Genomic DNA, 13,266 nt, shown 5'->3' on the forward strand with positions numbered 1-13,266 from the left:
TAAATTGTACATTTATGCAAATTGTATAGCGTAACTATTTTTATATTTATTTTGATATCACCTGTACCGGGATGTGTTGCTGTATGTGGTTAGATGATTTAAAAAAATGTTGAAAACATTAAAGGTTCATTCAGTAGTTCAGCGCAGTTGGAACCAAAATGGTGCCATGTTCTGAGTTGACGCCACTCTCTCTAATCAAGGCACTCTAGGCCACCACCCCCCCCCCCCCCACCACCCGACGCACGTGTGCTCTCACTCTTTCTCTGTGTCACTCCCTCTGTCTCTCCTCTTTGTTGTTCATTTTACTGTATTTATTCACCCCCTCTCTGTCTTTTCTCTTTGGTTCCTGTTGTACACCTGGTTTTTCAACATGCCCCTCTGTCCAGACCAGCAAAGTAATCACATGAATGAGCTCACGGCTTTCCCCTCTCCAGGATGTGGGCCAATGAGCTGGCCACACTGGGACACACGTGTGTCCTGGCTGTTAGTTAATGCTCCACATGACAGACTGACTGTGTGGACATTGCAATCACATGGTATGTGCCATGACGCCCAGCGGCCGTCGCACTGTCTGATGGGATGGCACACCGGCCACGGAACGCAATGTCATATGGGATTTATATGTCGTGATGGGCGACGCTTTTGTGAGCTGATGCTGGGAGCTGAGTGCTGAGTGGGAGAGGGTGTTCAGCACAGGCTGCTGCGTGGTTGGTGTTCACCCAGCACTGTGACACGCACCCGGAGGCATTCCACAGCTGTTTTTTTTTTATTTTATTTCTGTTGTGGTGGCCTGGCCATGCTGTATATGTCATGATGGGTGTATTACAGCTGTCATATCCCAGTCAGCTGTGTTGTAGTACGCTGGGCCTGTGACACGCATCGACTCGCAGCACATGCACATGCACTTCGTGTAACAGCTGTGATGTTCATAATGTCTCATGCCTAATGGACGCATCGCTGGAGAGGTGTTCCGGGCCCGGGAAAGACCCAGGACACGCTGGAGAGACTACATCTCACAGCTGGCTTGGGAATGCCTCGGGGTTCCCCCAGAGTAGCTGGGGGAGGTGTGTGTGGATCGGGAGGTCTGGGCGGCTTTGCTTGAGCTGCTGCCCCCGCGACCCGACCTCGGATGAAGAGGAAGAAAATGGATGGATGGATGGATGGATAGATAATTTGCATTTTGTTGCATGAAATAAGTATTTGATCACCTATAAACCAGCAAGAATTCTGGCTTTCACAGATCTCTTAGTTTTTCTTTAAGAAGTCCTCCTATTCTGCACTTTTTACCTTTATTAATTCCACCTGTTTGAACTCATTACCTGTATAAAAGACACCTGTCCACTCACCCAATCACACTCCAACCTATCCACCATGGCCAAGACCAAAGAGCTGTCTAAGGACACCAGGGACAAAATTGTAGACCTGCACAAGGCTGGGATGGGCTACAGGACAACAGGCAACAGCTTGGTGAGAAGGCAACAACTGTTGGCGTAATTATTAGAAAATGGAAGAAACACAAGATGGCTGTCAATCTTCGATGGTCTGGGGCTCCGTGCAAGAGATTGCCTCATGAGGTAAGGATGATTCTGAGAAAGCCCAGAACTACATAGGGGGACCTGGTCAATGACCGGAAGAGAGCTGGAACCACAGTCGCAAATATAACATTAGTAACACACTACGCTGTCATGGTTTAAAATCCTGTAGGGCACGCAAGGTCCCCGTGCTCACGCCAGCACATGTCCAGGCCCATTTGAAATTCACCAGTGACCATCTGGATGATCCAGAGGAGGCATGGGAGAAGGTCATCTGGTCAGGTGAGACCAAAATAGAGCTTTTTGGTATCAACTCCACTCACCATGCTTGAAGGATGAGAACAACCCCAAGAACATCGTCCCAACCATGAAGCATGGGGGTGGAAAGATCATTTTTGGGGTGCTCTTCTGCAAAGGGGACAGGACAACTGCACCGTATTGAAGGGAGGATGGATGGGGTCATGTATTGCGAGATTTTGGCAAACAACCTCCTTCCCTCAGTAAGAGCATTGAACATGGCTCGTGGCTGGGTCTTCCAGCATGACAATGACCCAAAGCACATAGCCAGAGCAACTAAGGAGGGGCTCCATAAGAAACATTTCAAGGTCCTGGAGTGGCCGAGCCAGTCTCCAGACTTGAACTCAATAGAAAATATTTGAAGGGAGCTGAACCTCAAAACCTGAAAGATCTGGAGAAGATGTGTTGCTCCCAGTGTGTAGTGGGCGCCTTGCATGGCAGCAGTCTGACAGTGGGGTGAATGTGAGGCATTGATGTGTAAAGCGCTTTGAGTGCTTGATGCAGATGGAAAAGCACTATATAAATACAGTCCATTTATCTGTATGGAGGAGTGGACCAAAATCCCTGCTGCAGTGTGCAAACTTGGTCAAGAACTACGGGAAACGTCTGACCTCTGTCATTGCAAACAAAGGTTTCTGTACCAAATGCTAAGGTCTGTTTTTCTATTGTATCAAATACTTATTTAAAATTAATTATTTAAAAATTAATTATTTAAAAATTAATTATTTAAAAATTAATTATTTAAAAATATTACTTAAAAATTTTTTAGATTCTGTCTCTCACAGTTGAAGTGTACTTATGATAAAAGTTACAGACCTCTCCATTCTTTGTAGGAGGGAAAACTTGCAAAATCGACAGTGGAACAAATATTTATTTGCTGCACTGTAACAGCCCGTCCAGATGTGCGTGCTGCAATGAACAGCAATCGTACAGTACTCCCATCACCGTTCGAGCTTTCGCCACCTCAACCACACCTTGACTATGGTGTCATGTGTGCTACATTCGGGCTGGCCATGTGAATGGGCCTGGCTGTTGTGGGTGCACTGCAACTGCTGTTGGACATCTTTGGATTGCACCTCAACTTTGGTCGACTGTGGGTTGAATGGCCATTCCCCCGTCATTCGCCCTCATTCGGCCTGTAGTGTGAAGGCTGGCTTGGTCGGCATATTCAGCCAGGATTCAACGTGGCCGAACATTTCGTATGGCCCCTTGACTGCAGTCTGAATGCTCCAACTTGCATCCAACTTGCCATATGAATGTTGCGACTGCAGTCAGATAACGGTACGACTGCATCTCGATGGATGTTCGATTGGGTTTCCAACGTGAGCGCGATGCGAATGTGGTGTGCATGTGCTGTGGCTGAACAGATGTGCCGACTACTGCTTCAAATTTGCACGACTGTCGTCCGAATCCTCCTTCGTGCGCCATTTGGCCTTATTCGTGCTATGTGTGAAGGGGCCTTTAAAAACATTTCATTGGGGAGCAAAAGTACCTTAATGAATATATTTTATGCAAGTCACTGATGTGACCTGTATTTTCTTTACTGATTTGAATCATTTCTGATGTGTTACATACCCAGATCCATGGTCTGCTCAGAGGGGTCTGTAGGGATTCCCCAAAACATGATGCTTGTCAGCATGGTACACAGCAGCAGTGAAAAACAGCATGAAACTCGCTGCACACGTGTGAAGGTGCTGCATGGAGGCCGGCTGATGACAGAGAACCAGATGTGGCCATCTCTGAAATCTTTAGCTGTCTTCATGAAAAAAAGATTACTGCAAATTATCAAAGAAAAGCAAGTTTAGGATCAACAAAAGTGATTAGAATATACACAGCCAAATTTATAGGTACTGCATTGTTGTAAGATGCAACACTGTTGTTACCTAAATGTCTTCAAATCTATTTCTGTTGCAACTGGAAAAACCTTATCAAGAGTGCATTCTCCCACATCCACGGCGAGCCAGGAATTACACAGAAAGTGCCATTTTTGACCGCTCTCCAGATCTTGCACCATTACTTTGTTGACATACCTGTACACAAAATAAATAAATAAATAAAACCCTAAAAAATTGTGTAAAAGTTAAATACTTTTTGTCTTGTATTTCAGAGAGCAAAAACTTTACATATTCTAGTTTCAATACATAGAAACCAAAATGTTTTAGTCATTTTTAAATTGTAATTATTACAGCTTCCTGCTGCAAAAAATACAAAAAATGCATATCTCAAAACATTAGAATATTTAATTTCAAGTCACTATTTATGCAGTATGAATAGCCTGAATCTCTCCAATCTGTTTCAGTTCAAATAACCACAATCACGGGGAAGACTGCTGACTTGACAGATGTCCAGAAAACACTCACAGACATCGTCCACAGGGAGGTTAAGTAACAGAATGTCATTACTGGCTCTGGCAGCTCTGGCTGTTGACAGAGTTCTTGATCAAAGCATAATCATGGAAAGTTGACTGGAGGGCAAAAGTGTTGTCAGAAACGATGCACAAGCAACAGGGATGACTGCAGGCTTGAGAATATTCTCAAGCAAAGCTGATTCTGGAACTCGGGGGAGCTTCAGAAGGAATGGACTTGGGATGGAGTCAGTGCATCAAGAACACACACAAATATGCTAAAATAGGCTAAAAGTTTTAATTGTGGTGCTAAGAAACTCCTGAACCAGGGGCAATGCCAGAAACACCTTACCTGGAAAAAAGAGGAAAAGAACTTTGCCGTTGCTCAGTATTCCAAAGTCCTCTTTTCATATGAATGTAAATTTAGCTTTTCATTTGGAAATCAAGATCCCAAAGTCTGGAGAAGGAGTGGAGAAGCACATAATTCAAGCTGCTTGAAGTTCAGTGTGACGTTTCCACAGTCCATGATGATTTGGCATCATGCCATCTGCTGGTGTTGGTCCACTGTCTTTTATCATGTCCAACGTCAACCCAGCCTTCTACCAGGAGGTTTTAGAGCACTTCATGCTTCCATTTGCTGACAAGCCTTATGGAGATGCTGATTTTCTTTTCCGTTCAGGAATTGGCACCTGCCCACACTGCTAAAACTACTAGCAACTGGTTAGTAACATAGTGATACTGTACCTGATTGTCCCCGTAGACAATCCCTCAGATTCTCTGTGGGGTATTGTCAAGGTGAAGACTAGAGACACCAGATCCAACAATCAAAATGACTTGAAGGCTGCTATCAAAGCAACTGTGGCTTTCAGAACACCCAAGCAGTGCCATAGGCTGATCAGCTCCATAACACACTACACTGATGCAGGAACTCATTCAAAGGAACCACAACCAAGTACTGAGTGAATGCATAAATGAAAATACTTTTCAGAAGTTAGACATTTCTGTATTATAAATCCTTTTTTTTTTTTAATCTGATCTGCTGAAATAGTCTAATATTTTGAGTTAATACGTTTTGTACTTCCTGGAGCTGCAGGCTATAATTATCAAAATTAAAATTAAAAAATGATTGAAACATTGTAGTTTCTACACATTTAAAGAATATTTTAAGAATATGTACAATTTTCATTTCATGAAATTCCTGACAAAAAATATTGAACCTTTTTCTCCATATTCTATTTTTTTTTTCAATGCACCTGTGTGTGTGTGTGTGTGTGTGTGTGTGTGTGTGTGTGTGTGTGTGTGTGTGTGTGTGTGTGTGTGTGTGTGTATATATATATATATATATATATATATATATATATAATATAATATGGAGGCCACTGTGCCCATTGGGACATTCAAAGCAGCAAAACAGTTTCTGTACTCTTCCCCAGATTTGTGCCTCGAGACAATCCTGTCTCGGAGGTCTACAGACAATTCCTTTGAGTTCATGCTTGGTTTGTGCTCTGACATGCACTGCCAACTGTGGGACCGTATATGCAGACAGGCGTGTCCATTGTCCAAATCATGTCCAATGAACTGAATTTACCCCAGGTGGACTCTAAGTTGTAGAAACATCTCAAGGATGATCTAACCAGGTTTCACAGCAAGTCATGATTCAGCAGCACGAAATATACATTAATCTATTGGTTCGTGATATTGTGACAAAAAGTGCCTCATTTTCGTCACGGCAGCACGAATTCATTCTAATTTGTTCCGTGATGGCTGCACGAAATTAAAAGTGAAGCAAGGGGATAGGGGTGGTTATGGTTAGGGTGGGGGGAAAGAGTAAAATTAGGTTATGGTTAAGGTTAGGGTCAGGGTAGGAGTAGGATTAGGAATAGCGAGTTAAAAAAAAAAAACCATCACGAAAATTTGACTCATTTCGTGTACGAAAAAAAAATGTGAGACTGGGCTGGGATGATCAGTGGAAACAGGATGCACCTGAGCTCAATTTTGAGCTTCATGGAAAAGGCTGTGAATACTTACGTACATGTGAGTTCTTAGGTTTTTGTATTTTTTTTAATTTTTAATAAATTTGCAAAAATCTCAGAATTTCAGTGTTTAGGGAAAAGTTTATTTTATCCACATTGGAATACAGCTGTAACATACAAAATGTTGAAAGAGTGCATTGTTGTGAATACTTTCCAAATGCACTTCCCGTTTCTAATTTCATGCATAGAAATGTCATATCCTGGAGATCAATGACCTTTAGCTGACCCCAGAGGACAAACTGAGAATGCCTCTACATCTTAAATTAAAGCTTATGCTATCAAGAACAAACCCTGAAAGTTTCATGCTTCTTTCATTCTGTGCACAGTTGTCATGCTTAACAAGCCCACTATCTCGTCCGTACCATGCAGGGTGTTTCCCTGAGTTGTCGTGCCACAATCTGATGCTCTGCAGCTCTCCAAGGGAAAAATGTGTGGTCAGTAGGAATATGTCCACCCCACCTCTTTCAAACATCAGCTTCTCTGGGTCTGTCAAATGATGTGGCTCACTTTCTCCTTCTGTACCCATCAGCGTTATTGTCACCTAAAACAATACAGATCATTCAAAGCAGAAATGCTGATGTTCAGCAAAGGTTCTGCATTGCATAGCTTGTGCACCAGAAACAGCAAGCAGGATGTGATTCTGTGGGTCTCTTTAAACTTGGAAAAGGCTTAAAGTGGAACAGACATCGCTGACCTGAGAGGACGTCGCTGCACCATGGCGATGCCCTGTGCTAATGTTCAACATATAGCGATACTCAGCCAGTGGATCATTATCCCCAAGCACTGTTATCTTGACCTTCAAATGAATGGAAAAAGACAGTGTTCAGGTTAATTTTTTTTAAATTTTATAAACTCACCATCCTTATATCTGTACTACATAACTGTATATCAAATGAAGGTATGAAATGTGGAAAATTTATTTGTTGAATCTAAATTCTACTACCTTTCTACAATGCATATGAAATAGTACAAAGATACCAAGTTATTCAGTTAATTATGTCAGCGTGTTTTGTAAACAATGCTGACAGTTCAGTGGTAAAAAAAAAGGCATACAAAGATACAGGTCCCTTACCAAAAAATAGTACTGATAAGTATATAAAAAGTAAACTGGAAGAAGGCATACAAAGGTACAGGTGTTATTGAGTCATTTCTGACAGAGCACATTTGCAGGCACAATCATAACAAAGAAATCAATCTTCACATTACTCCTATAAAGTCAGGGCCATAAATAGTTGAACAGTCATTTGTACTGTAATTTCCCCCGGTTCTTTATGTAACTTACTGCCCCTTACAAAGAACCACATCAATATATTTCTCATTTTGAATTTAGTGAAAGTGACGTTGAAACTGGACTGGGGTCCCCACAGACAACGTCCATCTTGTGAAGGGACCACGAACGCAGCTCGCACAACACTTTTATACACTGTGGGCATTAGAGTGGGTGTGGTTTAGTCTCACAATTCTAATGTTACTGGCTCTCACAGATAGGGGGAGCCCTCCCTGTATCTGAAACTTTCACATGCGTGATGGAAGTGAAACTTAACTCTTATGTTTTGTCTTATGTTTTTATGTTATGGATTAAGGACCTTGCCCAAGGGCCCTTAATGATTTTCCGGTCAGGCTGGGATTTGAACTGAGGATCCTCCGGTCTCAAGCCCAACGCTTTAACCACTAGACCTTCACCTCCCTCAAAGAAAAAATGAACTAATGAACGACAGGTGTGTGAAATCAGGGAGCGCAGGAACAACAGAGACACATGTTTAACAAAAGGAACACAAAGTGACTAATAAAAACTAACGTGGAACTCAAGTGGAGAAGTGTAGCAATGGAAAAACTGACATGAAGACTAAAAACAAACAACAAGGCAATCAGAACACAAGCTACGACAAAAACTAAACAATAATCAAAAACTAAATCAACAAACATACACAGTAAAGAATCATGGACCTCAAAAGTGAACAGAGTGCAACATGAAAAACCTAAGAACACATAATGAAACCTAATGAGCAAAAACACCAAGACAAGATGAACTTGACACAGGGGAAACATAAGGACAACACAGACAAGACTGAACACAAAGACACAGGAGAGACAGACCCAGGACATAGCCAAAGCACAAACCACAAGAGGGATCCACATGGATGACTAACCAGGGAGGACACACACTGAAAACAAAAGGGGCGCAGGCAGAAGACAATCAACACATAACTGTAGACATAAAAAAAAGACAGAGGACCAAATACAAACACACAAACATAAGGCACAGCAGCCCAGTCTCACGTTTTGTTTTTGTTTTTTTTGTGTTCCCGTGATGAAATGAGTCAAATTTTCATTTAACTCACTATTCCTAACCCTACTTCCCACCCCCAACCCTAACCTTAACAATAACCTAATCTTACTCCTTCCCCCCACCCCAACCATAACCACCCCAACCCCCCCGCTTCACTTTTAATTTCGTGCAGCCATCACGGAATGAATGACAATGAATTTGTGCTGCCGTGACGAAAATGAGGTACTTTTCGTCACAATATCACAAACCAATAGATTAATGTATATTTCATGCTGCTGAAGCACGACTTGCCGTGAGACCAGGTAGGGCACAGACATGGCTTACAAATGCACATGTAGCGGCTGAACTCTACGTTGTGTTGTTATGACTCCGCCCATTCACTCCCCTTGGGATGCAAACTCACGATCCTCGGCATGGGAGTCGACTCTAACCAGAAGGCTAAAACCCAGGGCTCTGGCCTTGTGACCAGAAAATCCTTTTGAGCTGTTGGGAGTGAGGTTTACGAACTACATCTACACAGCGACACCTGGATTGCCTCCGTTAAACTCACATAACAAATATTGTGTTAACCATTTTAAAATTACAGACTTTTTTATTCTCAGATGCCATATTTTCAAAAGTCATAATTAACTGGGCAAACTAAATAAGGTCATTCTTAATACAAATCACAGATTTTCTCTGTGTGAGTGTGTGTGTGTGTGTTAATGCTTGGCAGGTGATGGATACCAGAACATTTCCAAGGCACTGAATATGTCTTCGACTTCAAAACAAACAGTATAGTACTGTAGGGTAAATCTGTCTGAAATAACTGAGTAACAGTGAAGGAAAACAGTGAAGGAAGCCACCAAGACGATGCTGAAGAAGGTAGAGGCTTCTTTGAATGTGACTGAAGAAACTGTGCATCATACAACTTTTGTCTGCTGCATCATACAGCTTCATGGTGGTGTTGGGCAGAGAAGGATTAAAAAGAAGATGAGACACTTCAGCTGCAGTTTTCCTCAAGGTACATGGGAGCGTCAAGCCAATATTTGATCTGTATTCTTGTGTGAAAATTCACATCTGCACCACTGTACCATGAAGTTGTGAGTGGTGGTCCAACAAGCAACAGTTGCTCCCAGCACAGTTTCTCACAAATTAAAAAAAAACAAAACCTTTTAGATTATTATCTGTTATTAGTTTAAAGAGGGTTGTGTACTTGAACCTGGCACACTGTCATTGTTATTTAGCTGGTGGACTCAGAAATGAAAGGTTCTGGTGAGGAAATAGATCTGCACCCAAACATTAAAATTTCAATTTATTTTCAATTTATTTAGTTTATATAGAACCAAATCACAGCAAAAGCTGCCTCAAGGCACTTCACACAAGTAAGGTATAACATTACCAACCCCTAGAACAAGCACACAGGTGACAGTGGTAAGAAAAAAACTCCCTCTGTGTCATGCTCTGCCCCGGCTCAGGGCTTAGGTCTGGATTCTCTGCATAATTTCCTCTGTGATTTTCTGTTTTTGCTTTTCATAAGTTTTTACTTAGTCATGTAAATCTCAGTTTGGTTCTGTTTATTGCTTTTCTTTGTGTTGCACTTTTCATTCTTTGGTTATTGTATTCTTTCACTCTTGGTCCCTTTAGTTACTTTAGTCTTAGTTTAGTTCTGTTTATCACATTTATTGTATTATGCTTTAGTCACAGCCAGGTTTTGGTTATTATTCATCTGCAGTGTTCCTTATCCGATTATGTTCCACTTGTCATTTATTGCATTATTTATTACACTATTCTGTTGTCACCAGTTTTGTTTATTTTCTGTTTAACCAATAGTTTGTTTTACCATCATCATTTATTGTATTCACTTTTGTCTCAGCCAGTATCTGTCCTGTCCTAGTTTTGGTTTATTATTAGGGTTCCTGTTTTTCCCCTTTTTAGACTAGTCACATTATTTCTTAGTTTTGCCCCTTTTGTTTGCTCACGCATTATTGTTTGTCTGGAACATGTTATTCACAGTTAGTTTTTTCTGTCACTTACTTCTCTTGCATTGCACCACTTTGTTTTTCACTCCTGCACGCTTGCCTTTCTTCCCTCTTCTTTGATTCTCAAAACCACACCTCTTTCCAGAACCTTGCGTGCACCTGCTTCACATCACCTTGATTAGTCTCCCCCTTATTTAAGCCCTCACAGTTCCACAGCTCACTGCCCAATTGTTGACTTTGTTCACTCTCTCACCTCTCATTCTTGTCCTGTTCCTGCTCTTGTTTTTTTTACCTTGCTTGTGTACTCTGGCCTCTGCCTCACTGTCACCCTGAAGTCAGCCTGTTTTTTTGACTCTGCCTCTGTTTTGCCTGGTTTACTCTTCGATGCGGTTTGTATGAACTCTGCTTGTTTCTGGACCACGACCCAGCCTGTACCATGTCTGATAACTCTGCCTGTATGACTGACTACCTGTGTACCGAACCCATTGCCTGGTCATCTGATAAAGCCTTTTATCCATCTAAACCAACCATGGCTGTGAGTCTGGTCTTGATACTCTGATAATATTGAGGAAGAAACCTCAAGCAGACCAGACTTAAAGGGGTGACCCACTGCTTAGCCCATTCTACCAAAAAGGTTTACAATACAGAACACAACACGACAACATTATGGGTTAAAAACGGGCAGCTGCAGTTGACAGAATAATTTGTAAAAAATACAGTAAAAATACATGTTTACAATTTACAACCTGTAGATTTTACAATATAAAGCTGTTCTAAGTTACATAAGAGACAATAAATAAATAAATAAATAAATAAACAAACCAATAAATCCAACAGTTATTTTTTTGCTAAATTATTATCATGCAGTTTTTAAAATGATTATTTCTGTGGAATTTAAATGCACCTGTTACGTATTGTACACTGAGTCCCTTTTTCTCCACAGGAACATGGCCTAGGATCCACATGTAGATGTGGGTTTTCCAAACACAACTGTGGGAGTAGCAGCTTCCGGGAGTAAAACTGCTACCATGTGTTGCTTCTACCTGTGTACCTAAAACAAGTGATTTTGGTGATAAGCTCATGTACCTGCCTAAAGAGATGAACAAATTAGAATCAGCTGGTTTAATGGGTTGATGGTACAAATGTGTGGTCAGACTTTTACTCACTGAAGCCAGGATACTGCACCTCTGCACAACTTAAGCCCTGGTCCCACCAAATAATGAAGGATGAATAATGAGTCACGCAGCATATGTTTACTTTCTTTTTTTTTTTTCTTTTTTTTTGCTATGAGAGGGTTTCTTCAACGACAGTATCGTGGGAGAATAGTGGCTAATGAGGCTCATCTCCAAGCGTGGCGCCAATTTCAAGATGTTCAAAATTTAGCAACAACAGCGCGAGGCAGTTTGTGTACGAGTTACTGCGAGGACTAATGAGGATTATAGAGGCATGTGTGTGGTGTGGAGGAGGCTGCTAAAAGCCTATTATCCGAGCGCCTGGCAGCTACGTGGGACCTGAGAGGCTTCGGAGCGGCTGGACTCTTGCGCACACAATTCCACCTGCTCTGTGCGCCAGACACTGTATATAAAATAATTATTTTGTAGTGGATTAATAATTTTCTGTCAAACCTTGGATGTTGAAAACACCTCTAATCGCTTCTGGAATCACAGAAGACTGTTTCTGTTGTGTGGGCCGCCAGAAGAGGAGGTACTGCTGGCCCACCACCACCAGATGGCGCCCTGCTTGGAGTGCGGGCTTCAAGCACGAGAGGGCGTCGGAGCAACGGAGAGTGACAGCTGTCATTCATCATCTGCACCAGCTGTCACTCATTCACCACATCACCATAAAAGCCGGACTACAACTCCACCTCCCCGCCGAGAAATCAGCAACCAAGAGGTAACCTTTTGTAGTGGATTAATAATTTTCTGTCAAACCTTGGATGTTGAAAACACCTCTAATCGCTTCTGGAATCACAGAAGACTGTTTCTGTTGTGTGGGCCGCCAGAAGAGGAGGTACTGCTGGCCCACCACCACCAGATGGCGCCCTGCTTGGAGTGCGGGCTTCAAGCACGAGAGGGCGTCGTTGCAACGGAGAGTGACAGCTGTCATTCATCATCTGCACCAGCTGTCACTCATTCACCACATCACCATAAAAGCCGGACTACAACTCCACCTCCCCGCCGAGAAATCAGCAACCAAGAGGTAACCTTCTCTGTGGTAATTTTCTCTGCTAACGTAACTCTTCCTTGCAGCCGTTTGCCCTGTGGTGTCCTTATCGGAGCTGGAGTAATAGCGTGACCGCGACGACTTCGCATCACGCTCCATAGCAGATAAGTGGTTACACAGGAGCTGCACGAGTGTGTGATTGGAGGTGGAGGCGCTCCCTCCTTAAAGAACATTGACTGTGAGTGGACTACTGAGTGTGCGGATTCACACTCACCTGGATTTTCTCTGTTCTCTGCCAGCAGTACCAGGGTCGACAGCCGAAGGCAGAGGCCACCTGGGGACTCGGGACTTGGCGGCTCCGGTGTTCTTCAGGCCCGCTGGTGGTGGAAGCTGTGTGGGAATCAGCTCATCTCTTGCCAGAGGTCTCCTATCTTCGAGCCTGCCCACACGTCACCTGGTGTCTCATTGGCAATCCATATCTCTGTCTGTATTCCGTTGTGTGTTTTCACAACATTAAATTGTTACTGGTTGGCTTATCCATTGTCCATTCCTTTAGCGCCCCCTGTTGTGGGTCCGTGTCACGACACCTTCCCAACAGTTTCATCTGGACGCTTTTTTCGTCTCTTTCCTGCTCAATGAGGAACAT

General features: G+C 42.6%; 1 protein-coding gene across 1 annotated transcript in view; it reads right to left on the reverse strand.

Annotated features, from left to right (window-relative positions):
- Positions 1-13,266, reverse strand: part of LOC117528020 (polycystic kidney disease protein 1-like 2) — a 113,543-nt gene that overhangs the window by 47,042 nt on the left and 53,235 nt on the right. Inside the window, exons 24-27 of the mRNA XM_034190544.1 lie at positions 6,901-7,002; positions 6,569-6,747; positions 3,713-3,859; positions 3,405-3,604 (exon numbers count right to left, since the gene is read on the reverse strand). Coding sequence (XP_034046435.1) covers positions 3,405-3,604; positions 3,713-3,859; positions 6,569-6,747; positions 6,901-7,002 — 628 coding nt within the window. The remainder of the gene's footprint in view (positions 1-3,404; positions 3,605-3,712; positions 3,860-6,568; positions 6,748-6,900; positions 7,003-13,266) is intronic.

The sequence above is a fragment of the Thalassophryne amazonica genome, chromosome 2 (assembly GCF_902500255.1).
Source record: "Thalassophryne amazonica chromosome 2, fThaAma1.1, whole genome shotgun sequence".
Lineage (NCBI taxonomy): Eukaryota > Metazoa > Chordata > Actinopteri > Batrachoidiformes > Batrachoididae > Thalassophryne > Thalassophryne amazonica.